The 27638-nt window shown below is 36.6% G+C and overlaps 2 protein-coding genes across 2 annotated transcripts; both read right to left on the bottom strand.

Annotated features, from left to right (window-relative positions):
- Window positions 1-5003: 5003 nt before the first annotated feature.
- LOC145949623 (cysteine-rich receptor-like protein kinase 8) lies at window positions 5004-8796 on the bottom strand. Its single transcript, XM_083060173.1, has 7 exons — window positions 7729-8796; window positions 6716-6850; window positions 6502-6623; window positions 6221-6431; window positions 5853-6090; window positions 5536-5683; window positions 5004-5427 (listed from the first exon to the last, which is right to left on the bottom strand). Exons 1-7 carry the CDS (start codon window positions 8519-8521, stop codon window positions 5113-5115), a joined length of 1962 nt encoding a protein of 653 aa, XP_082916299.1. The 5' UTR covers window positions 8522-8796; the 3' UTR covers window positions 5004-5112.
- Window positions 8797-21957: 13161 nt separating this feature from the next.
- On the bottom strand, window positions 21958-25619 carry LOC109806163 (cysteine-rich receptor-like protein kinase 25). The gene is made up of 7 exons (XM_029270679.2): window positions 24707-25619; window positions 23799-23936; window positions 23557-23681; window positions 23239-23449; window positions 22875-23118; window positions 22558-22708; window positions 21958-22418 (listed from the first exon to the last, which is right to left on the bottom strand). Exons 1-7 carry the CDS (start codon window positions 25506-25508, stop codon window positions 22080-22082), a joined length of 2010 nt encoding a protein of 669 aa, XP_029126512.1. The 5' UTR covers window positions 25509-25619; the 3' UTR covers window positions 21958-22079.
- Between the last annotated feature and the right edge of the window lie 2019 nt (window positions 25620-27638).

Below are 27638 nucleotides of genomic sequence, written 5' to 3'. Positions count from 1 at the left end.
AATCATTCCTTGTTAGTTATTTCAATCGGGAAAAAAAAAAAAACAGTTTATAATAATGGTTTTAAAATTCTGAATGGAATATAATTATATTTATGTGCAAGATGGGAATATGATAATCAGGATTAGTGAAATCGAAATCAACTTTTAGTTGCAAGACAAGAAGAAAGAATGAAATTTCAAACATTCAGAGGTCAACAAATTAAAACACCGTTGAATACTTGAATGGCACAGTGTTTGTTCGATTTGAAAGAATGCCGCCATTTCTAACTTGTATCTCCACCAATATCACTATTTCCTGTTTCTAGTTTATTTTGCTCTTATTTAGTTTTCTGTCTTCCAAATTTTATACAGGAAATTTAGTAAATAACTTTTTTATTATTTTCTGTTTGTAAATTTTCTTTTTACTTTTTTTTTTGTATAAACTTAAAAAAATAAAGTAAACGATAAATAAGGAAAACAAAAACATTTTCTATAATCTAATGACTTTTAATCTTTAATTTGGTTGGAAAAAAACATATTGTTAGAATTAAACACATATAAATGGTCCAATATTTGAAGTTATTTCTGATAATAATAAAGATTTAAAGAGATTCCAATAAAATTAGTCAACCAAATTCAAGTAAATATTATTTATTGATTAAAGTAAATATTATTTTTTAATTAATAAAGATAGTAAATACTACATGTTAATAACATCATTATTTATTGACATGTTTATAAAAAAAATGTTAAATGAATGCTTTTACAAGTGTTTTCTAATACAATATCTTGTTCTATCTAAAATGTTTGTGTATTAAAATAAATATCCAACATATAGTAAGAGTATAGTAATCACTCTTTAAACAAGTGTTCTTGATTATATTTTTAATTTTTTATCAATTAAAATTATACTAACAACAATAAAATCCAAACTTAGAATTATGTGTATAATATTCTTCTATCATTGAGTCAACTCTAATAATTTTTAAATAATATTTTTAAAACATATTTATATGTGAATGCAGTAATCACTTTTATTTATCTTGGTCTTTAAACAATGTAATCAAAATATCATTGAAAATATGATTAAGTATTGTTCGTTGTGTTTCAACATGTACGTTTTTGAGTCTTTTTGGAAAATGTCTTAGTTACTTAAAAAGCAAAAAGTATTGAACATAATACCCACAAACAAAGGAAGCATTAACTTATTAGTTATTAGTACATTAGAAGATCCCTTCTTATGCGTAAAAGAAGGAAAAGTGGAAAGGTTTTTCTTTCTCTGTATAAACAAATTAAAAAATTAAAGTATTTCTAGAGTAAAGTTATATTAGAGTGTAAACAATACGGGTAATATGCAAATCTAAAGTATCTTAAATTCACTTAATTAATTTAGATCGGATTTTTTTAGTGTTTAAGTTAAATATAGTTTGTCTTGATCAAAATTAGTCATTATATAGGTCAAGTAATGATTTTTGTATTTAATTTTGTATTTTTATTTGTAACATAACTCAACCCAAATGATGAACAGCGTGTTTGGAAAAACGTTGAGTTGAACGTAACTCACGTTTTTTCCAATCTATCAATATACTTGCTTTAGCGTTTTGTGCATTGGAATGAGTGAATGCTTGTTTAATACTTTCCAAATGATAAACCAAACACCCGAAGAAGTTGGTATTTGGATAGTCACTTGATCAAGATAATAGCCACTTGCAATTTTCCTTAGCAATACATTTTACGTTTTGGATTGATAACATTGTAATAACAAAACATATTTATTTTAAATTTTATTTTGTATTAATATTAGTTGTTTGAGTCAATAACAATGTAACAAATCAATAAATTATTCTAAAATTAGTTTATCTCATTATTTAATTTTATGGGTCGATAACATTGTATTTGCATCAAAATATCTTTTAATTATGGTGATCCAATTGACCCAACTCATTTGTGATCTAGTTAGGTTGAATTGAATTCTAAAAAAAAAAAAAACGCACACAAACAAACCCGTCCCAACTTAATATATTGACATTTGATCGAATGGGGTAATGGATTTTCTTGCATAAGACCCATAACATAAGTTACTGCCTTAGAAAAAAAAATAAAAAAATTATACCTTTAATTCCTCTATTTTAAAATAGAGACCTTTAGTCATTGTAATTTTAAAAATACAAAATTTCAATCTTTCCATCAAATTAACATCACTAATTGTTAAGTTTTAACTATTAGTCATATGTAAGTGATGTAAAATTAAGTAAATTACATTTAGAAATTAAAATAAAAATAAAAAATTATACAAATAAAATTTTAATTAATAAAATAAATATCAATTACTCATAAAAATAAATAAAAATCAAAATTTTTTACATGTTATTTTTTTAATTATTTATAAATATCATATTATTAAATATTACGTTATTTAAGTAATGATAAATTACTAAATAAAATTAAAATTTAATGATCAACGAATATTAAATTAATAAATAAGATCTAAATTCTATTTTTTTAAATAAAAAATTAAATATCTTTATTTTAAAATAGAGACACCGAAATTGTAAATCAATAAAAAAAATATCAAAAATGTTGTTGACATTTGCAATTGACCAAGGTTACCGATTATGGGTTATTAGCCTTACTTTTTAGTCAAAGAACCTTAGTACCAATTAAGGGTGGGCAAAAGCCCGAGGCCCGACCCATAGCCGCATTAAACGAATGGAAAAATAGAATATCGAGTGATTTCAAATGGCTAATTCGGATTGAAAAAGTGTAAAAGAAGTGACTTATACAGTTATTACAATGATTGTGGTTTTATATTTTATTTTTCACAAAAAATTGAACTCAACCAAATCTTTAAAAACAATAAACTTATTCACTACAAACCATGAAGAGGTTGTCAAAATAAAGGTGAGTTTTTTTATATATTATAATATTTATTTAAATTTTTAAATTTTAGAAAAGTTTTTAGTAAAACTTGAGTATACATCATTTAAAAATTAATTAAAGACTATGTTGTTTAGAATAATTTAGCAATTTATGGTACATTAAGCTTTTTATCTTTTGTGATGATATTCACCCACCTATTTCAAAAGAATTATTATTTTTATTATTGATAGAGTCGAGGTACTTTGTGGTTTTATATTTATTTAAAAGTGTTTAAAAATTATTAATGTTTATTGAATCAAATGATATTGTACACAGTCTTCAAACTTTAAGTTTTTGAGTTTAGTTAATTTTCAATATTATTTTTTATTATTTAAAAATTTAAGGGTAAAATAATCAAAAAATTTGTGTACATAAAAATAAGATATCTCTTTTATAACAAAGGGTGAAATAGTCCAAAAATCATTTAAACAAAAACATGATATCTCATTTATAATAAGTATAAAAATGGTCCAAAAATTATGTACATGAAAACAAGATATCTCCTTTATAATAGACTAGAGGGGTTGAGGCACGGATAATTACATATAGACAAATATTAAATGTTGTAGATAATTATTTAGAAAGAATATAATAACATTTTCTTTTACATTTTAAGAGGTATAATGGTCCACTAAAAAGTGGAGACCAAAGGGATGATTACCAAAATATATCTCCTTTATAATAGTTATAAATATAGATAATAGGGGGTAAAATAACCCAAAAATCATGTACACAAAAATAAGATATTCACTTTATAATAAATATAGATAATAAATGGTAAAGTAGTCCAAAAATTGTGTACACAAAATCAAGACATTCCCTTTGTAATAGGTATAAATATTTATTGTTTTAAAATTAAATTATGATAATATGCATAACAAATTTTTTTATTAAATGTTGTTAGAAAAAACTTTAATTCTAATAAAAAATATACTAAAATTATTTATACTACAGCATCTAAATTTTATCATATTATTATTACAAAAATAAAATATAGACTATTAATTGATTTCTACGGTTTTAATAATAAAATAAAAAAAAATAAATTTTCAGTGCACAGATTCTTCCTTTCATTTCTATGTTTACAAAAATAACGTTTAATAACAATTTTTTTTCTAACCCAATAAATAAAATAAAAAGAAATACGCTTTTTCTTCTTTTAATTGAGTCGAATTAGTAAATGTGACATAAATAAGAATATTTTATTTTTACATATGCCCAACTTTTTTTTTATTAAACTCAAATTATCGTAATTAGATTGATAAAAAAATAAATAAATATATATATATATATATATATATATCGTAATCAGAAGTCAAAGATTAATAAGGGGTTCCATATAGATGCTTCTAAGTTTTCATTCCTCCAGTATAAGTTTTCATATAGATTAATATTTTATTTTTATAATCTGGATTTAAAAAAAAATCTAGCAAATTTAAATTATTTTTTTAATTTTCTTTTTAAACTATAAAAACATGAGAAAGAAAAGAAACACAAAAAGAAAACAAAAGTTCTATATATTAATGTTTTTACATTATAACAAAAACATGAAAACTTTAATATATTAAAAATTTAAAAGTTCAAATATACTAATCGAATATTAAAATTTTAAAATTTAATTTCTTAAACACAAACATATATGAAACATTGTTAAATTTTAATGTGAAATAGGTTGGTGCACATGTTTCACAAATAAAATGCATGATCCGTGTACTTCGCGAGTCAAGTCAAGAATTTGTTATAATTATATAAATCTTAAAAAAAATGTTTGTATTTGCATGTGCCATAGCTTTAATGAGTCAGTCTAGAAACCTTTACTCATACTCACCACTAAATGTTTCCACGTAAAATTACATGCAAGACAAATATTTCATATAAAAAAATGCCGATGTTTTTTTATTATTGGTTGAAAGTTATAACGTTGGGTGGACTCTATTACTAAATCAAGAAAGAGATTCCTTGTATGAAATGAGAGAACTACAAAATTTGTGATTTCCAACAAATTTCACCAATAATAAAGAAAGTATTATATAGAGTTACTAATATTCCTCTTTTAATAACGGCTAAAAATTGTTAATTTGTTGTGTGTAATTCACCCCATCATGAAAACTTAACATAATATCATATAAATTTAACTCAATTTAATAACATAGAATACACATGACTTACTTACAATGAATATATACGATTTATTTATATACAAAACAACAAATATTATCGAGGAAAAAACATGCTCAGAGACATTTCATTATTTGATAATGTCGAACCTGAACTCGATTCTCCTACCATCCTTTTTTGAACTATTCCACTTTGTTTAGAATTAATTGGTTTTTCAGGATATGGCAACTCGGTTATAGAACTACTGAGATATGAAATAACTTGTGTCATTGTAGGCCTGTCGTATGGCTTCTCTTGTACACATAATAAACCAATTTGGATGCATTTAATGACTTCACTCTGATCGCAAGATTCCTTAATATTTGAGTCTAATATGTTTAATAGTGTTTGACCTCTCCATTGTTCCCAAGCCTGCAACCAATTTGTAAATCAAATATTAATTGGATTGATCATTGCGTCTTTCATTTGATTAGCATTTGGTATATAATGTAAAAAAATATAATAGAAATAAATACTTACATAACTCAAGAGGTCATCATGATCTGGAAAATTAGAACTCATGTTTCTTTTTGCGCTAATTATCTCCAAAATTATAACTCCGAAACTATAAACATCTGATTTCTCAGAAAATTCTCCACGCATTGCATATTCTGGAGACATATAACCACTATTTAAAAATATCATTATTAGAAAATGTATATATATTAAAGAACTCAAAAATACACTAAAATATACTATTTTAATAAAAACATAAATGTTAATTTCTATCTAACAAATGATAAAATTAGAGAGAAAAGATGAAGTTAAAAAGGAAAATGTGTTTTAAAAATACTTACTATGTTCCGACGATTCTATTTGTTTTTCCTTGATGTTGATCTATAGCGACAATCCTTGCCATTCCAAAATCTGAAATCTTTGGATTCATGTTATTATCCAATAATACATTACTAGGTTTAAGATCTCGGTGTATAACTTTTAATCGTGAATGTTCATGTAAATATAGAATTCCTTGTGTAATTCCTTCAATAATTTTGTAGCGTTGTGACCAACTCATTTGGCTACTTTTATAGGGATCTACAAATAAAAAAATCCATATAAAGTGAGATAAAATATATAAAGGGAAACATTCTTCCAACATGTGAAATTTAAAGTTCAACAATAAATAAAGAAAAGAAAAAAGTAGTGGTGAGTAAAAGAATTTTACCAAATAGGAAGTAGTCAAGACTTTTATTGGGTACAAATTCATAAATAAGCATTTTCTCTTGTTCTTCCAAACAAAATCCAAGCAATGTGACTAAATTTCTATGTTGAAGTTTTGCTATCAATAAAATCTCATTTTTAAATTCTGTTGCACCTTGTCCCGATCCTTGTGAGAGTTTTTTAACGGCTATTTCTCGTCCATCCGGTAGGATAGCCTAAAAACACAATCAATTTAGTAAACAACAAGAAACAAATGTGCATATATTTTTAATTACACTTTATTACCTTATAAACTGCCCCAAATCCACCTTCACCTATTTTATTTTCATGTGAAAACCTTTTTGTGGCAGTTTCAATTGTGGTCAAGCTAAATTGTAAAGACTCTAAAGTGGCGCTTTCTTCTCCAACTAGAGTAACATTAAAGTACAAAAGTAAAATTAGTCGATTTAGCCGTTTTAAGAAATGAGAATAGAATTGACATTGATATCATGTTACTTACAATTTTCCCTCAGAAGAGTTCTGTATTTCTTCCTGGATCTTTTCAATATGAAATAGCCGATACAGCACAAGAGAATTATCCACACAACAACAGAGACAACAATCAAGACTATTCGTAATACAGATTTATTATTTCCTGCATAAATAATTGTAGAAAAAAAATAGGCTATAACAATTAAAAAAAAGAAAAGAAAAAGAAAGACTTCATTATACAAATATCACTCAAACAATGTCATTTACTAAATATTTAGCATTGGTCAAGTCTCTATGAATATATTTCTTTAACTAATATAAATTAAACTATTGATATGAAGATTATGAATTTATCCTAACAGTGAAAAGCATTATACAAATAGATAATTTCATTAGCATAAAAAAATAATATATACTATTATTATAATATATCATATTGTTAGCGTAAACTATGTACAATAATTTATTATTTGTTGCAACTTGCAAGAAAAGAAAGTAATAAACTATTTAATATTTTATAGTTGCTTCAGATGCCACGGTAGCCCGATCAGGTTCTAGATAACAAAGAAAAAAACCAATGATTAAGGTCACTGAGAATTTTAAACTATAAATTAATTTCAATATTTTTTTTAATCTATTGCACATAATGTGGGATCCATTTTAAAAGAATTTGGTTATTAATCTTGATTTGTGATGGCTAGTCCTTGCGCCTAATGGATGCCTTGTACCCTTGAAAATGTTTCATTTTAAAATGCATTTCATGTAGCCATAGCCACTAATGTTGACGAAAAAGCAAAGATGAAAAGAATAAAAGACGTTAATTGAAAGGTAACTTATACGTCTGTCAATGGTTTGATTATTGTAAGAACAATAATACATTTTTTTTTTACATTCCTCAAAAAGTTAAGAAAAAAATAAAAAGAAGAGGTTTTCCCCAGAAAAATGATGTATGATGCAATGACAAATCAAAATAGAGAGTTTGAGAGAGATGAGATGAGTTAGTTAAGTAGGGCATATATATAGGAATGAAAAGGAAAATACCTGAAGAAGGCGATTTGTCGGTAGTATTGTAAAAACGGTACAATTCGTATCTAACACTGCACCACACAAGCAGAGCCCTCGCGCCCTGTTTGCCTCCGCAGCACGACGGAAGCGTCGAAACGGCGTTTTGCAAACACTCCTTACACTGAGCACTCGTTAAGTCCGGCTCGCACTCCATGAACCCATACACCGTCGAGGACCTCGCGAATTCGCTTTCGCCGGCGGAGAATTTCCTCGCCGAGTGGGAATTCGCAGTCTCTTCTACCAAGTCGTTCAACAAACCGAACAACGTGCGGTTGAAACTGTCCATGTCGGAGGCAGAGATGTTCTTGTCATCCGGCAACATCGCTCCAGGGAAGACGGTGGTGGGAGCGAAGTATAGGTTGGTGAAACGGAGCGTGCACTCGTCGTACCATATGACGGACTCCGTTTTGTTGGGGCAGCGGCGCCTTATCTCGGTGGCGGCGGTGGTGATGCAGTCCTGACACGTGGCGATGGAGAGGTCGCCGCGGCAGAGGAATTGGCCGTTGGCGACGCTTGTGGTTCCCATGCCCATGGCCGAGTAATAGGAGCCGTCAGAATTGGAAACGTTGGAGACGAGAGAGGCGAGGAGAACCCTTAGATTGGCTTCGAAAGTTGCGTTGGATTGGTACGATGCGTTGCTTGGGCAGTAATTGGCGTTGTAAATGGGAGTTGCTGAGGAACGAAACAGAGATAGGAAGAGAAGAAAGGTACTAACGAGAACATGGTTGTTGTTGAAGAGGAACATGTTGCTGCGGCACCCAAACATCATGCGACCACAACTTTGGAATAGTTAGATACTGATTAAGTGTTTAGATTTTAGAATCATCAACTCTCAGTTCTCTTCCGTCTTCCTGCCTAATTATTATTATGTTAAGACATTTATAAATTAACAAACATGTAGATCTAGAAGTAGAAGGAACATGTCCGTCCACTCTTGGAAAATTCAGAACGCATGTTTGAAAAGTTAGAGAAGCACCGTTTGACATTTCATCCTTGTTACTTGTTTTGCTCCCTCACATTCCACTTTTTGCCAATTTTAGAATACCGCAAATGTCAAGTCTTTCAAACCCAATCATTTAATGAGTAGATTAACGTGTTTCGGGTAGGATAGACTCTACGTCTAAATCACTATTTGTTTTGTTCGTTAATATAAGTTTTTTTTTATTTATTATTATATGAGTTAACTTTGAAAATGATGTATAAAAAACGTTACGAGTGTTTTTGAGTGACTTGAGTTTCTATTATCTGATAACTGTGGTTTTATCGGAATGTTATTATCTTTTTAGTAAAGTACTATAAATTGCAAGAAAGTATTGGACAATTTTAAACTACGTTCATGAATGTGGATTAGTAATTCTATCTTCGATTATTAGTACTATAACTTGAGTTTTTGATTTTCATAGTTTTTATTTTAATTTTAAATTCTAATTATATCTCTATATTTTTTTATAATGGATTGGAGTACTCATTATACTTCCTCTAACTTAAATCTCTTTTACTTATAAAAAAAAACTTTGAAAATGATGTGAATATTTTAAAAAATTATTGAGGATCAATCAATTAGAAAACAAATCAGCTCATGATAATACTATTACCATCTCGACTTTATTTATTGGTACCGACAATGAATTAAAGGCGAAAAATTATTAATGAGATAGGTATTATATATATATATATATTAAAGATGTTTATTTAATCAAACTAAAAAAATAATAAATAAATAAAAATTAGTTAAATTAAGAAAAAATAAGTTATATCATGTTATCTAATCATCAATTGCAATGTTTTATAAATTCATTTAGTTTTATAGTAATTATTTTAATTATTATACTAACACTAATATTTTATTGTTGATAATGATTTTTTTATAAAAAAAAATAATGTATAGCTATTAAACTCTTGAGTGAAACATTAGAATTAATACGTTGTGTTGCCTATCTATGACATTAGTTACTAGTTCTGATCCTTTTTAATTAAGAAGACGATTTACAATTAGGAATCTTGTCTCCCTTTGACTTACTCGCAGGCATAATAAGTACCCCAAGCTAAAGCTATGGAGAGGAAAAAGCTATTGAAAATTTAATTTTGTAAGTCGTCTTGTTTTCTAATATTCTATGCTTTTGTCACCGACTCTTATCTGCTAAATCTATAAACTTGAGGAATTGAATTGTGGGAGGTTTCCACGCCCTGATTGCTTAGAACTGAAACTACCTATATTTCTTCACATTGGGCATCCTTCGAGAGAATAAAGTACTTTGCAAATACATGGGTTGAACCGAATTCACATACAAAATATGAGTATGTGAAATAGGTTGTTTGTCTCTGTTTGTTGACTGCAAATTAAAATATAATTTTTTTTACCTTATAAAATATAATTATTTTAAAAATAGTTAAAAAGAAACGTGCTGAAAAATATTTTAAAAATATATTAATAATTAACTAAAAATATGACAATATTTTAACTATTAAGTCATGCCACGCCACCTAGATAAAAGTTGACCATTCTTTCATAATAATAGCTCTGCAATGCAAGTTGTAACATGATAGTCAACCCAATAAATGTGACGGTATCAAATTTTAGAACTTTCAACGCGAGATGCCCACACTTTGTTGCTAATTAACAAAGGGAAAATTTTTTCAATGCTCTTACATCACGTGTTTTCTCTCTTTCAAAGTATGACACCCACAAAATATGAGTATTTAATATATATATATATATATATATATATATATATATATATATATATATATATAAAAAGGAAAGATCCGTTTACTCAAACTTTACTTAATCTTATACTATTTAATAACTTATATTTTAAATTAAATTTCAATAATTAACTATTGAAATTAAAATTTTTAATACAGATTTAAGTTTGCAAAATTTTTAAAATATTTAAAAATTATTTGATATTTTATTTTATTAATTCAAATTAACAGATAATTATAAAAATATTGTATATGTTGATTTGAATTAATGAAACAAAATAATAAATAATTTTTAATCTTTTTAAAAAAATTTACAACTTTAATCTATACATTAAGAACCTTAAATTTAATGATTGAATCGTTGAAATTTAATTTAAAATATGAGTTATTGAATTAAGTAAGCATAAGTAAACTTAAGTAATGACAATAAGTAAAATATGTAATTTGTACTATCCGTATCGCCATGCCGAGCTCGAGCTCGGTATCACAGCGCAGAACGACCTCGGACATGCGCTGGGAGATCTCGGACTAGACGAGATCCGCTATCTAATCAGATCATAACTGATCTCAAGCCCAAGACCCAACGAAACACTAATTCACACTAAGGTACGTGAATTACTTATACGAGACTCATATTCACACAAACCCTAACTTTAGCATCGGAGTCTCTTTTGCAGGTACCACCCCCATCTTGGAGCAACAAGCGTACCAGTGAAGGAGGCTCGCCGACCTTACCCAGCGGATCAACTCTACCTCAGATCCCCGGTAAGAACATTTGGCGCCCACCGTGGGGCCGATCAAGACAACTCTTATCGGACACGCTTATGGTTTTCACCAGAAGCCATAGCAGACGAGCAACAGACGACCTAGATCACATAACTAGCATGGACAACGAAGCGTCATTGAGGAGACTGATCGACCAGGTCGAACAGATGCGGCAGCAGCACATCGCCAACCTGCAAAACATGTGTGCCAAGCACGAAACTGATCTAGTAGTGATGCGCGCCGCTAATGAAGCTGACCTAGCGGCACTACGCGCTGAAAATGAGCGGATTCGCTCCCAGCTCCCTCGACGCCCCTCTGATCATCCTCCGTAGGCGAGCAACCTCCACGAGGAAGAAGGGCATTCAGTCTCTCAACCCCGGACTGCGACTAGAGCACCGACTCCACGACCTGTCACGCATCGGTCTCATGCACCGACGAACAAGTCGGCCCATGAAGTCAGCAAGGCCCCTACTCATGTCACGCGGGGTCAAGCAACCTTCCGCCGTCATCCTTTTGTGGATGGCATCATGGAGACGCCACTCCCTCACGGATGGAAGCCTCTCCACCTCGATCGTTACGATGACACGACGGACCCGGACGAGCATATCGACCTGTATACCACACAGGTAAACCTCTACACTAATAATGATGCTATTCTGTGTAGGGTTTTTCCCACCTCGCTCAAAGGGGCTGCACTCAATTGGTACACCCAATTACTGGCTGAATCCATCGACAACTTTCACACTCTGGTGAGGCAGTTCACGGCCCAGTACGCCATTAGTCGACCCCACCATGTCACATCGGCCGCCTTGGCTAGCCTCTGCCAGGGTGACGATGAGTCACTGAGAGCATTCATGGAGCGTTTCGCCAACATCTCGGTCAAAATCCAAAATCTGAACCCTGAAGTCGGCCTGCATGCCATGCTCATCGCACTCAAGCCCGGACCGTTCATCGACAGCCTATGTCGTGAGGCCCCTCGCGACATGGACGAGCTCCGTGCCCGTGCTGCTGGGCACATCCAAATGGAGGAACATTCCGCCTTCCGTGACCAGGTTCACGGAAAATTACAAGCGAAACCTGACAGTGGCCACAAAGACAAGATGAAGGTCACTAACGACAGCCAGTTCAAGAAAACTGCTCGGACAAACAAGGGGGGAGATACGACTTCTACATTTCCCTGAATACGCTCCGAGTTCACATCCTAGAGGAGGCCAGTAACAACAACTTGCTCACCCTGTCGCCACCAGGTCACACTCCCAATAGTGCGGACAAGTCTAAACACTGCCGGTATCACAAGAACCACGGTCACACCACTGAAGAGTGTCGTACACTCCGAGACCGCATTGAGGAACTCATCCAGGCGGGCCACATCGGCCAATATGTCCAACGACAGCAGGGTCACCAAGGAGGCTATGGTGGACGAGGACGAGGCAGAGGACGTGGTTCGAGAGCTCGCACGGGCCAACTTTCTGGCTCTCAGTAAAATGCCGGCAGAGCAGTGCAAGCTGAGGTAAGCCAGGAAACAAGGTCAGCTCCCCTACGAGGAGTAATCAATACGATTGCAGGTGGTTTCGCAGGGGGAGGCGCCAGTAACTTGACCTGGAAGAGACACTTGTGCAATATCAACAACGTCCACTCCACTACCTCGGCTTCACACCAGAGCTCACCGCCGATCACCTTCACCGACGATGACTACGCTGGCGTCAGCCCCAACCAGGATGACCCCATGGTCATCGCCGTGGAGGTAGCTAATTGGGAGGTCCACAAGACACTGATTGACCAAGGGAGCTCGGCTAACGTCCTGTATTGGCCGACGTTCCTCAGGTTAGACATCCCTCACTCTCTCATCCAACCTCACACGGAGCCCCTAGTCAGTTTTGCAGGAGAGCGAGTACACACTCGGGGATATGTGGACCTGCTGACAACTTTTGGGACCTCTCCAGACACAAGGCGGATTATGGTCTAATACCTCCTCGTAGAGGCCAACACTTCCTACAACATAATCATTGGGAGACCGACCTTGAATCAACTCGGAGCAGTGGTGTCCACCCCACACCTCACCATGAAATTCCCAGGGAGTGGTGGAGACATTATTTCTGTCAAGGCAAACTAGAAGATAGCTCGGCAATGCTACACCGAGAGTCTGAAAATCTCCTCGTCTGGCGAGCGATCCAAGAGTGATCCTCCTACAGTGGCTCACATCACCCACGGGGAGATCACTAACCTCGACCCGAGGTCCGATTCCCACGATGAACGACTGAGTCCCATCGACGAGCTCGATGATCTCCAGATTGGAAAACTCTCAGGGCAATGCACGAAGATCAGCAGGCAGTTGAGCCTGGAGTTGCGGGAGCAGCTCGAAGCTGAGATCCTCAAGAACGCCGACCTCTTTGCCTAGTCTAGTGCCGACATGCCAGGTATAGACGCTGACTTCATCTGCCACAAGTTAGCGATACACAAGGAGGCGAAGCCAGTAGCCCAGAGGAAGAGGAAGGTCGGTGGTGAAAGGCGGGAGGCCATCATCATCGAAACACAAAAATTGTTGAACGCTGGCTTCATCCGTGAGGTCAGGTACACTACATGGCTAGCAAACGTGGTGCAGGTAAAAAAGAACTCAGGGAAGTGGCGGATGTGCGTCGACTATACTGACTTGAACAGAGCATGCCCCAAGGACTCATACCCCTTGCCGAACATTGACAGACTGGTCGACGGAGCGTCCGGGCACGCCCTCCTCAGTTTCCTCGATGCCTATTCCGGGTACAACCAGATAATGATGTACCCACCTGACGAGGTGCATACATCCTTCACCGACCACGCCAATTACTGTTACCGAGTGATGCCATTCAGTCTCAAAAACGCAGGGGCTACTTACCAGCGGCAGATGGACAAGGTTTTCCACCAGTAGATCGGGAGGAACATGGAAGTCTATGTTGACGACATGGTGGTCAAAACCACCTTGGCCGAGGGTCATGCTGTCGACCTCGCCGAGGTCTTCAGCCAGATTAGGAGACACAACATGCATCTCAACCCAGAAAAATGCGTCTTCGGTGTCCAGGGAGGTAAGTTCCTAGGCTTCATGATCACTATAGTAGGGGGATCGAGGCCAACCCGGAAAAGTGTAAAGCCATCATTCAGATGTAGAGTCCCCAAACCGTGAAAAATGTCCAGCGTCTGGCAGGCAGGTTGGTCTCTCTTTCCCGTTTTATCCCCAGGTTGGCGGACAAGGCAGGGCCCATCTTCACTCTGCTACGCAAGCCAAAGAACTTCGAATGGACGGACCAATGCGAGGAGGCTTTCAAAAACTTCAAAACCACTCCACCAATTCTTCAGAGGCCAGATCACAAAACCGACCTCCTCCTCTACCTGGCAGTGGCAAAAAGCACAATCAGCGCGGTCATAGTGCAGGAGCACCAAAAAATAGATGCCGGTCTACTTCATGAGCCGAGTCCTCCAAGACATGGAGAAAAGGTATCAAACCATCGAAAAGCTCGCACTGGCCCTTATCACGGCAGCCAGGCGTCTCCGACCTTACTTCCAAAGTCACCAAGTAGTCGTCAAGACCGACTACCCCATCAAGCAGATCCTGAGAAAGCCGGAACTCGCCGGCCGGATGATAACCTGATCGGTAGAATTGTCCAAGTTCGACATCCAGTACGAAAGTCGCAGAGTCCTAAAAGCCCAATGCTTGGCTGACTTCGTTGCCGAGCTCACGCCTACCTCAGTCGAAGAACCACAAGTATGGACTTTACACATTGACGGGTCCTCCAACTCCAAAAGTGGTGGTGCAGGCTGAGTATGAGGCGCTTCTCGCAGGGCTAAGGCTGGCTCACGACCTCGGAGCTCAGTGAGTGAGTTGCAACAGCGACTCGAAACTCATGGTAGAGCAGCTCAGCGGAATGTATCAGGCCAAGGACGTTCTCCTACAACGGTATTTCCACATGGCATCACAACAGATCTCGTCCTTTGACGAGTTCACTATACAACATGTACCGCGAGAACAAAACACCATAGCCGACCTCCTTTCAAAGCTCGCTAGCACCAAACGCCCTGGACAACATCGGACCATCATCCAGGAGACCTTGCACTCACCTAGTCTAGACGATAAGATCGTCAACACCAACAACATCGAAGACCAGGGATGGATGACATGCATTTGGAGTTACTTGAAGGTAGGAGTTTTGCCCTAAGATAGGGACGAAGCTCGAAAAATGAGGTTGAGGTCGGCCAAGTTCGTGATCGTCGGCGACGAACTGTTCAAGCGTGGCATCTCCACGCCACTGCTCAAGTGCTTAACTACACCTCAGGCAGCCTATGTCGTCGAGGAGATCCACCGAGGCATATGTGACATGCATTTCGGGGCACGCTCAATGGCGACCAGAGTACTCCGAGCAGGATACTACTGGCCCACTTTGAAATCAGATTGCCAGGACTATGTACAAAGGTGCAAAGAATGCCATCAGTTCGGCAATACACATCGGCAACCACCCGAAGCTCTTCACCAGATGATGTCGTCCTGGCCTTTTTCCTAGTGGGGAATGGACATCCTCGGGCCATTACCCCCCGCAAAGGGTCAGCTCAAGTTTCTCCTGGTGGCAATCGACTACTTCACCAAGTGGATCGAGGCATGCCCAATCGCTAAGATCACCACTGAGAACATACTGAAATTCACCTGGAAGAGTATCGTATGTAGGTTCGGGATACCCCATTCCCTTGTTACTGATAACGGCCGACAGTTCATCGCACAGGACTTTGAAGACTTTCTTCGGGAACTCGGAGTCAAGCATCTTCCGACCTCAGTAGAACACCCGCAAACTAATGGCCAAGCTAAAGCAGCTAACAAGGTGATACTCTGCGAACTCAAAAAGTGCCTCGGGAACGCCAAGGGGCAATGGGCTGAGGAACTTCCCAGCATCCTCTGGGCATACCATTATACCCCCCAGTCAACAACGCAAGAAATGCCTTACACGCTAACTTACAGAGCTGACACGATGATTCCAGTGGAAATCGGAGAGACATCTCACCGACGCCAAGTCTTCAACAGTGAGCAAAATGCTCGAGAGTTAGCAGCCGACCTCGACCTAGTTGACGAGCTCAAGATGAAGCTCAAATCCACGAAGAAGCCTGTAAGCTCCGAGCTTCCAGAAGATATAATACGCGAGTGTGGCCTCGCTCTTTCCGAGTTGGTGACCTGGTGTGGCGTTTGCTAGGCGAGGCTCAGAAAGACACATCAGATGAAAAGCTTGCACCCACCATGGGGTGGCCCATTCCGAGTTGTAAGACTTGAAAAACGGAGCATACGGACTGGAGGAACTTAGCAGAAAGTCCATACCACGAACTTGGAATGCCACGCATCACAAGTTTTACTACAGTTAATTTTGTACGAATGAGCTGTGCACTCTTTTCTCGCCTCAGTCTTTTATCCCAAAAAATAGAAAAATGGGTTTTGGCTGAGAGGGTTTTTAACGAGGCACATTTACACAATCAATAAAATAACTCATTATTTTCATTCATATTCTCCTAACTTTAATTTTATGATTAGACCAAGGTTGAGTTCGAACCTTGGCACAACTTATCTTATTTTACGACGAGGTCGAATCCGAACCTCGGTCTGACTTATCTTGCTCTTAGTTTAGGTCGAGTTCGAACCTTAACACAACATATTTCACACTACGACGAGGTCGAATTCGAACCTCGGTCCAACTTATTTCGCTCATATTTACGGTCGAGTTCGAACCTTGGCGAAGTCCACTCAAGGTCGAGTCCGAACCTTGGCATAATCTACTCAAGGTCAAGTTCGAACCTTGACCTAATCTGCTCAAGGTCGAGTTCGAACCGTGGCGAAACCCACTCAAGGTTGAGTTTGAACCTCTGTATAATCCATTCAAGGCCAAGTTTGAACCTCGGCATAATCCACAAAGTACAAAGATACACAGCAAATGCTGAACGTGTTTTAAAATCGCGCAAACAGGAAAAAATCAAGCCTAGAACGCGAAGTCAGGGAACAACACAACAACACATAGACAAAGAAATATATATATATATACACACAACAGTGTTCGCAAAGTTCAAGACATGAATTCAAGGGAAGGAATCAAACACAGAAAAATAAGCTAAACTATTACAAAAGGCGGCTTAGGCAGAGGCATTGTCACTTGAACTGTCCTCAAGGTCATCCTCCTTCACCAACTTTCCAAAACGGACCTCCCTCTCCACATGCATGGCGGAGAAGTCGGGCCTCGGTGCGAAAAACCTCGCCTGGCGAGCTGCCTTGAGGAATTCCCTCTTATGCTCAAAGAGGAGAGCCCGCTCCGTATCCTCGAGCTTCTTCTCCAGCCCCGCCTTCGCCTCCTCCAGCTTTGCGAGGTCCACCTTCATGGCGGCTACCTCCTCCTCTTTCCCACCGAGAAGGACCTCGTCGCAAAGGTGCCTCTCATCCGCCACCACTAACTCGCCCTTCAAAGATGTCACCTCATCCTCCAAAGAGCGCACCCGACCCTGAGAAAACGTCACCTCATCTTCTAGGAAGCGCACCCGACCTCGGGATGAGGCGGCGAGCTCCTGCAGCTCACTCACTTGGGAGGCATAAGCCTTATTAGACCGCAAGGCGATCTCCAGTGACTTATGAACCCTCACGAGATCTCCCTTTGCGGCTCGAAGCTCGGCCTCTTTCTGCACTCTGGCTTCACCAAGGGCGGCCTCCAGAACCTTTTTCTCCTCTTTCAAGGCCTTGGCCTCTTCCTTCAAAGGCTGCACCCGACTTTTCAAATTAGCCAGGTCCCCCTGCTGCTTGGACCATTTGTGCTTCCAATAGTCCACGATGGCCATGGTCCTCTGCAGGAAGACCTGGGCAGCATCTAGGCCTTCCACAAGCCCGACCAACTCGATCATAGCTTGATCTGCCGTGCTCAGAGACCTTTTGGGAAAAAATTTTCTAAAGACACCCCAGCGCTCCACCAAGAATCGATGTCCTCCGAAGCGCTCAAGTGATCCAACCTCACCACGGAGCCACCCTTCTGGAAGCGCTGAGCGAGGTACTGGGTTATGGGGGGCCCCTTTGACGGACCAGACGATGGTGCCGACGTCACTGGGGTGGGAGTCGGGACCTCGGAGCTTGGCCCTTTCCTGCGTTGGTCGGGGGTGGCAGACGCAGACACCTTTTACTCAGCAACAGGGGGATTCCCCCCTGACGCCCCAGAGCTCAAAGGCACCGAGACCCCAGCAACATTCCTCACCTGCAAAAGACAAAATTCTCCTCCTAAGGTAGAAGACAAGAGAAATGCTACATAGAAGAAAAATCGCAGAAGGGCAAAGTACCTACCTCGGCAGCCTGGGCGACCTGCCCAACAGCCTGGGTCACCACCTCGACTGGCTGAGCAACCTGCTCAGCAGCCTGAGCCATCTCCTCAGTCGCTACTTGAGGAACCTCCTTGGGTGGCGGACTCCCGATAAGGTCCACTGCATCAGCGTCAGCAGCCTTGGAGGTCACCTCCTCAGCATCTCGAGGGGCGGAGGTCCCCCCGACCTCATTCCCTCCCCTCTTTCTTTTCCTATTCTCCTTCAGGGGGGACACCTCCTCCTCCTAAGGCTCTGGAACCTGGATCTCGACGACATTATAACGGTGCTTCAGCTTGTGCCACTTATTTTTGCCCATTATGCCTGCAAACACAAAGAACAAACAAATCAACAAAGCAAGTTTTCACAAATCCTAACAATCTACGAAAGACGAGATACTCACTCTTTAAGCCCCTCTCCTTGTACGCCGAGTTCGCAAGCGACAGGACGAGCTTGCAATCCAGCGGGCGAGGAAGTGCTTCAAGATTTTCAATGGCGGCCGACTCCGAAGCCGTCAATTTCAACTCCCCCACTCCGTGAGACCTGGCCGGGACCGGCCGCCAGTAGAAGGGGAACTTCGGCAACCCACCGAAGTAGAATGCCCCATCCTTTAAAGGGTTGACGTCTACAAGCGCCACCCAGAAAAACTCTTGTTTGAAATTCTTATACGACTGAGAGTAAAGGGTAAAAAGACCCCTAGCCTTGCTCCCATTCAAGGACATCAAACCATAGGGAGGAACGCCCATTTTCAATTGGTAAAAATGAAGAAAAATGGGCAGAGATACCTCTATCCCCAAGACCGAACACAAGACTTGGAAAGCCCTCAAAAAACCCCAACTGTTGGAGTGTAACTGGCAAGGAGCCGAGTTAATGAAATTTAAAAAATCACACTCAAATTGAGTAAAAGGAAGACAGACACCCAAATCCCTAAAAAGACACTAATACACATAGAAATAGGGAGGGTCAGAAGAACTCCCCATATAAACACGCTCGTCAGGCCGACAAGGCTCGAGCCGGACAAACTTCGAGACAGAAGTTTCACAGATCCTATGCGTTCTTCGAGTCGCATTGATCTCCAGGAACGACGAATACGCTCTGGAACTCTCCCACGTCGCGCCTGACCCAATCATAGCCAGGAACGCCGGGGACGAGATCCTTAGGCGGGTTCTCCGCCTTCTTCTTTTCAGCAGTCGTCCCGGTGGCCACCGCCTTGCTGCGCGCCTTGCCTTTACCCTTGGCAGGCACAGAAGAACCAGCACCACCCTCTCCAGCCATCAAGAAACAAAAGACTCGAAGAAGATTTGGGAAGAAGGAGAAAGAAAACTGTAGAAAGGAAGTACCTGGTACTCTTCCTCAGAAAATAACCCTAAACAACGATGGGGTCTCCGAAAATGGCAGCGAAACAGAGAAAATGGAGACGGAGGACGAACAGAAATGAAGAGGACAGCGTACGCAAGAAGCCAAGCAGTAAAAAAAAAAGAGTGAAGTGAAAAGGGGAAGAGGCGCGACAAAGAGAAAAGGGTTTCTTTGGAATTCAAACGGTTAAGACACGTGTCACCCAAGGGACACGCCTGACCACACATTAAATGAGACCCATTATGATGGATGAAACCATCATTGCATAACCGTCATGCCCATTAACGCGCCAACCTCGCGTTTCGAAATGGGAAATGACAGTTGTGACACATGGCATCTCGACAGGCAGGCGTACGCAAAAGGTCACGATTCCTTGACGAGCTCGGTTTCAACTCCTCGACCTGCTGTCTTCGGAGCTCGGGGGCTAGTGTACTCTCCGTACCGCCATGCCGAGCTTGAGCTCGGTATCACAGCGCAGAACGACCTCGGACATGCGCTAGGAGATCTCGATATAGACGAGATCCGCTATCTAATCAGATCATAACTGATCTCAGGCCCAAGGCCCAACAAAACCCTAATTCACACCAAGGTACGTGCATTACTTATACGAGACTCATATTCACACAAACCCTAACTTTAGCATTGGAGTCTCTTTAGCAGGTACCACCCCCATCTTGGAGCAACAAGCGTACCAGCGAAGGAGGCTCCCCGACCTTACCCAGCAGATCAACTCTACCTCAGATCCCCGGTAAGAACATAATCCAAAAGCATAATTTTCAAAATGGGCCATAATTTATAAGCCAATTTGGTTTACCATTGATTATGTGTGAGTTAGTTTTAGAAAACATTGACTCACAAACACCAGATATTTTTTTATCCACTGAGATGGATCAACATGTAAGTTATACTCTTTTTCTTCTTAAATTATTATTATCAAATACTATTTAAATTTGAAAAATAATGTTTAATATTTTATATATTTATTTATTTGTTTCATGAGTTATAACCATTAGATTAGTGGATCGAGTCACATTAAACATTTCTTGACTTAACAAAAGTAAATTAGGTTAAGTTATCACCTTTAAACTTAACTTGTAGTGCGCTTGTGCAAGGGAGCCGACTTAACACGTTTTGATAGCTTAAATCTAACCCTATATTATAAATTAAAATGATTAAATTTGAGAGTGGAATTTTTTATTTTTCTTATACAGTTAATTATAAATTTTAATATTATTTTATTCTATGGTTTCTTTTTTCATACCTTCTTAGCAGTTAATCAAAAAATCTTTCTTACTTATTTCAAACTATTCTTTTATCTGTAATTTTATGTTTTATTTTCTTATAATTTTTTTTATCTATTTCAATTTAAACATAATCTTATGTCATAATTTAAATTATTTATTAAAAATTCAAAATATAATTTATATATTTAAAAATTAATTTATTATATATTTTTAATTATACTATAATTTATAAATTTAAAACACTTATCAATTATATATTATAAGTATAATTATAATTATGTAAAAATAATTATATTACGCACAAACCAAAATATTAATACCTCTATCTTCAACAAGATGATTTGTAAAAAAATTTCAACTTGTTATATAATTCAGTTTTTAAATATAATTTATATATTTAAATAATATTTATTTATATATAATTTATTATAAATTTTAATTATATATAATAAATATATAAACCCTAAACCCTAAACCCTAAACACAAGATAAAATATTAGTTTAATTATTAAAGTCAGCTTCATAGCAAGAATAACAGTAATATGTACAAAGTTTTAATTAAAATGTTATTGTTGTGGCTGTAACTCATACTAGTAAAAAATTACCAAAATTATAATTATAGTACATTTCTTCCCAAGTCTTTCCAAGCAAAGAGCTGCCTCTCACGGGAGGGTTTACAGTGTTAAGAAACATTAGTTTAATTTAATACGCATGCATTATTAAAAGATAGATTCACTTAATTAAAAGTAGGATTTCATGTGCCACGTACGTTTTCCCTGTGGTTTCCGAATTTGCATTGTCATTTTCCAATGGCAAATAACCTTATCATTGGGTCATCCCATTATTCATTTCATAACATACGAAATTAAAGTTGATGCTTGTAGCATATAAAGGGATTGAATTTACTGATTTTGATGAGAACCTTTACCGGGGATATACTTGAGTTATTAAAGAATCATTCGTAGAAGAAGGGATTGCGGAGCTGGAGCTGGTAGACCGATCAGAATCAAGCTGGTGTTTTAATCTGTCCGGTGCTGCTCTTCCTCGCATAAGAGATGCTGGCTGTCGAGGTAATGCTAAAGTTACTGAATAACTGTTCAACGCAAGCATTATATTTTCCATTGAGGGTCTATCAACTGGATTTTCTTGAACGCATAATAAAGCAATATGGACACATCTCCCAACTTCAATTCTAGAATAACAACCTCTCAATTTTGGGTCCAATATCAGCCAAGGTGTTTCATTTGTCCAGTTCATCCAAGCCTGTCGCAAAACTTGAGTTAGATTACATGTTTGAAATTCCTCGCATCCCTCAACAACTAAAATCTTCTCCTCCAGACATTTTCAGCAGAATTTGATCTCATAACTATAGAAAACATGTTAACTTGTAGTTGAAACTTACAAAGCTCAAAAGGTCATCGGCTTGATGTGATTCATGATAACTTGTGTTCTTCTTGCCACTAAGGATCTCCAAAACCAAGACTCCAAAGCTAAATACATCAGATTTTACCGAGAATTTTCCATGCATTGCATATTCAGGAGACATATAACCGCTGAAAAAAGAGAGAGTAGATTTGTATATTCCAATAAATGACATCAAAGATTTTCAAACGAGGAAAAGAAATAGATTTTCTTTTAGTAACAATTTTTTCATCAAGTAAGGTATGCAATAATAAAACTATGAGCTGGTTGTATGATCTACAATGATCTCTAACTTACTATGTTCCAACTATCCTTCTTGTTCTTGTGTTTTCTTGAGTTTGATCTTCATGAAAAATTTTTGCCATTCCAAAATCTGAAATTTTTGGATTCATATCAGCATCTAATAGAATATTACTAGCCTTGAGATCACGATGTATTATTCTTAATCTAGAATCTTGATGGAGATATTGAATTCCTCTAACAATCCCAATTATAATGTTGTATCGTCTTGCCCAATCTAACTCTGCATGGTCTTCATGACCTAGAAATTAGTAAAATTGTAACATTCAAGTAAGCAACAAATTGAATTCTGCAAAATAATTAGTTCACATAATAGTGATAGGAAAAGCATAGCAAAGTAGAAGGGTGAAAAATTACAAACCAAACAGAAAGTGATCGAGGCTAGAATTTGGGATATATTCATAAACTAGAATCCTCTCCGTTCCCTCCAAGCAAAATCCTAACAGTCTAACTAAATTTCTGTGTTGAAGCTGTGCAACAAGTGAAGCTTCGTTCCTGAATTCTCTGTCACCTTGGAGCGAGGTTCTCGATAGTCTCTTCACAGCTATTTCTTGTCCATTAGGAAAGGTACCCTGAAAACATGCTTCAGATTATAATAGCTCTAGCTCTAGGCAATAAAGAATGAGAGTTGAGCATGACAATTGAATGTATGTTGCCTTGAGAATTTATTAATTCATACCTTATAAACCATGCCAAATCCACCTTCTCCAATCTTCATCTCATTTGAGAACCTATCTGTAGCAGCTTCAATTGTAGTCAAGTCAAAATGCAAAGACTCTTCGTCACTTGTCAAATACTTTCTCACTGCAGTAGAAAGTAATACGAGTTACAAAACTACTAGAACATCGTTCAAGCTTTAGAATAGATAAATGATGGAAGTGATAACATAAACTGTTTTTTGTAGGGAAAAAAAAACATTACTGCTATCATTCACTTCCAGGACAGCCACATGGTTTTTGTTTGGCCTTCTTCTCCACCAACAACATCCTATAACCAAAAGCACGGCCAAAATAGCAATTGGGATAACAATTGCCACCACCATCAAAGTATATTTGCTACCTGCCCAAGGTAAAACCTCCTTTTTTAAAAATGCAAAAGTGACAAATACTATTTCAAATGAAGAAGAGTAGCCACAAAATATTGGAACCAACTTCCTCCTCAAAAACCAGAAAAACTGAATCACAAAACAACGCTGACTTGAGAATAAATTAATAAATGATAAAAACTCTGTAATACATTGTAGTCTCTATATTTTACACTTTCATCTCATGATAGATTACTACAGATTATGCTTAACTTTTACAAAATTAGTTTGTAAAATAATAAGTGTTCTCCACTTTTATATATTGTTTTAGTTTTATTATTATTTGATATGTGATTTCCAACATATTTTTTTCATATCAAATATTGAACATTTTATATATAAAATTTAGAAGTCTAGATAGCTCAATAACAACTCGATTGAAAGTACGTAATGATAAGTGGATAAACCTAATAATAATCATCATTATAATAGATGTTGATACTATCTTAAAATATGAGATTTGATTTAACTTTATAAATTGGTTGATAAGAGAATAATTGCCCCTTTTCCACTTGACCTTATTTTTAATTAATGTAAAATTTGAGGATTTTTTTCTAATATCCTCCCTCACACCTAAAACAATTGAACTCAGTGTGTAAATATAAATGGTAGATAAATTTTTTTAATGGATCTAATTATGTATGTGTGTACATCTATACTTAAAAAGCGTTGTATTTTATAAGATATATGTGTTGAGACTTAATTAATACCAAAAAAAGCTGAAATAGTGGATGATATTACATACCTGAAGAAGGGGAAGGAAGAAGTGGCGTGATGGAAGTTGTATTGTACAAAAAGGGATCGAGTTGGTATCTGATATTACATACCGGAAGCAGAAACTTTGCTCCTTCACTTCCATCACAACACGTGGGAATATTTGCAATAGCGCTTTCTAAGCACCTGACACAGGTAGCGCTTGTTAAGTCAGGCACGCACTGTGCCATTCCGTACAGCGTCTGTGTGCTCGACACACTCACCTCACCCGCGGCAAACTTCTTCTCCGGCGCCGAACTCGCCCCGGCTTCTTCTGCCAAACTGCTTAGCAAGCTCGCCAACAATTGATTGAAACGGTCAAGGTTCGAGTCAATGATGCTTTCTCCATCTTTCAAGGAAAATGAGGGAACCATGTTATCATTGTCAAAGGTGCTGTTGGAGTAACTTAGCATGCAAACGTCGTACCAGATGAAGGACTCCGTGGCGTCGGGACAGAGGCGCGTTATGTTGGTGGCTGCGGCGGCGACGCAGCCGTGGCAGACGGTGGCGTTGATGTCGCCACGGCAGAGGAAAAGGCCGTCGATGTCGTCGGGGGTGTCTTGGCTCACGGAGGTTCTGTAGAAACCGTTGTTGGAGAGAAGGGAGGAGTTGGAGGTGAGAGAAGAGAGAAGGGTATTCAAGTTGGACTGAAATGTTGTGTTGGGTTGGTAAAAGGTTCCGTTGCTGCAGAAGTGGGCACTGTAAATGGGTGCTGCTGATTCACTTGCATGAAAGAGCATGCAAAACAGACATAGAAGTACAAACGAGGTTGTAGAAAATTTAGAGGCAAGCATGTTGGATTGAAGTTGTTGCCAACTGTGTAAAAATATGATAAATTCTGTATCTTGTGTTTTAGATTTTGATTACAAGTGATTGTGGAAAAATCTTTGTTGTTCCATTTTGTGTGTTTGGATATTTTGGCTTCATTTTGGAGATTGTGAATCTGTGATCAGGAATGAATGCTGTTGTGTAATTGTGACTAGAGTTGACTCGGGTTGTTCCCGCCACATTATGCATGTAAACCATACACGCGCCAGAATTTATTATATATTTTTGAATTATATAATTATCAGAAAATGTAAGTGACACACTCTTTTATAATTCGTTAAAATTTATTACAAAATATAAATCTGGCGAGTGTCACACTTAATTTTATATATATATTTTAAATTTTATAATTTTTAATAAATTATAATAAATGAGAATGAGGGAATGAAAAAGTATGTTGATAACATTCTTTATATATAATAAAGTGTTATTAAAAAAATTTATATGAAAAAATAATTATATATAGTAATTAGTTAGAATCATCCACACTTATATCCTAAACTACTTTATATATATAAACGGAACTTGCTAGTTCAAAACACGAGGGGGGAAAATTTTGCTATTATGCCGTGTATTTAATGGGATGAAGAAATTCTCGTAATGGGTTAACTCCTTCATTTTTATTTCATAAAAATGTCAATTAAGAATCAAATTATGTATAATTAACTTGAATGATTAAAAAAAATAAAGTATTTTAAATTATATAAAAAAATATGCAAGCAAGACTAGAATAATTAATTTTAAAATATTTAATAATAGTAAAAAATAATTAAATATAAAATATAAGAACTTGAATGTTTCAATTTAAAACAAAATCTGAAAAGTTGGTTTATTTATTAGAGATTGTTTTTATAATTTATAAATATTTTTGTTCCGGGTAAAAGTTATGAAGCCCAAACCAGTATAAAAGGCCCAGACCAGTTCAACAGAAACTAGACTAGAGCGAGCGTTCATTTGATGCCCAATTTCTTATGAATCTAACCAACAAGTTCCAGAAAGATAGTTGGCTTCGTTAACCATGTTGTGACAGGAGTTTGATTTTCTCGTATAAAAAAAAAGTTTGTTAAATGAGAAAAGAAAAATGACTTCATTAGTTTATGCGCTCCGTGTACGTTTTAGATTTCTACCATATCTACTTAGAATATGCATGATGCAAGATTATTTTCCAGTGAGTAATTCTAATTAGGAATACCTCGTATTGAGTTTCTTGTTTCCCTTTTGGTCTTATGTGACAGATATTATGATGCATTAATTTGAATGCAATGTAAGTGAGAATGCAGAGAATTTAGTTTTGGTTAGTTGGCAGATGGCAAACAGCTAAGTATGCGTCATGGCAAGGCAAACAAATCCAATTTTCTTTCTTTTTTTAATGTCTGGATTAGTCAAGAGAATGCCTGGCAATGGCATGGCACCTTGACTGCGAGCCAAGGTCAATAGTCAATGGGCTTTTATACGTGACTTACTTTTAACTTGTTTAACAATAAAATATTATTTTGATATGTTACATGTAATTTTAAATTGTTTAAACTTAAATAGAACTGTTTATATAAACAACTTTCTTTACGAGTTGTTTAACATTTGTGTAAGGTGGGATATTGAAGAAAGAAAAAAATATCTTTGTCAGTTAAGTAATTAAGTTTCTTTTATTAAGAATTTGTATTATAGTGAAAATTAAGTTACATATAAACTCACTTAAGAAAATAAAAGTGAATTGCTTTGAAGAATATTGAAGATGCTCTGATATGGTATGATAATATGATGGGGTTAGATATATAAGAATATTTTATTATAAATTATTGTCGAGATTTTTACTAAGATTATTTGGTATTGGTAGGTTAGATGAACATTTTTTCTTCTTTTGAATGTGTAGTAGTAGCAAAAGGAATTGTCTACCAATAATTTAAAATTAATTACCCTTCTATCTTTTTTAATATATCCTCTTTTATTTATAATTATAAATTGAATCTCAAATTCTCAACAGTTTTTCTTAAAATAAACTGTTAATAGTTAAAATAATCTTATATTATAATTAACTTACTTATTATAAATATAAAAGAACTTATATATTTCAATATATATGTATATATCATAAAATT

The sequence above is a fragment of the Cajanus cajan genome, chromosome 7 (genome assembly GCF_000230855.2).
Source record: "Cajanus cajan strain Asha chromosome 7, NIPB_CcT2T_4, whole genome shotgun sequence".
Lineage (NCBI taxonomy): Eukaryota > Viridiplantae > Streptophyta > Magnoliopsida > Fabales > Fabaceae > Cajanus > Cajanus cajan.
This window is presented reverse-complemented; position numbering and strand designations above follow the sequence as displayed.

What these genes read in the sequence shown, in the direction of transcription:
- LOC109806163 (XM_029270679.2), bottom strand. Translation starts at nt 25,508, where the DNA reads ATGCTTGCCTCTAAATTTTCTACAACCTCGTTTGTACTTCTATGTCTG. An exon ending in CCTCGATCACTTTCTGTTTG is followed by an intron (nt 23,119 to 23,238) that starts GTTTGTAATTTT and finishes ACTAATTTCTAG; the next exon opens with GTCATGAAGACCATGCAGAG. An exon ending in CCGATGACCTTTTGAGCTTT is followed by an intron (nt 22,419 to 22,557) that starts GTAAGTTTCAAC and finishes GTTTTGCGACAG; the next exon opens with GCTTGGATGAACTGGACAAA.
- LOC145949623 (XM_083060173.1), bottom strand. Translation starts at nt 8,521, where the DNA reads ATGATGTTTGGGTGCCGCAGCAACATGTTCCTCTTCAACAACAACCAT. An exon ending in GATTTGGGGCAGTTTATAAG is followed by an intron (nt 6,432 to 6,501) that starts GTAATAAAGTGT and finishes TTGTGTTTTTAG; the next exon opens with GCTATCCTACCGGATGGACG. An exon ending in AATAGAATCGTCGGAACATA is followed by an intron (nt 5,684 to 5,852) that starts GTAAGTATTTTT and finishes ATTTTTAAATAG; the next exon opens with TGGTTATATGTCTCCAGAAT.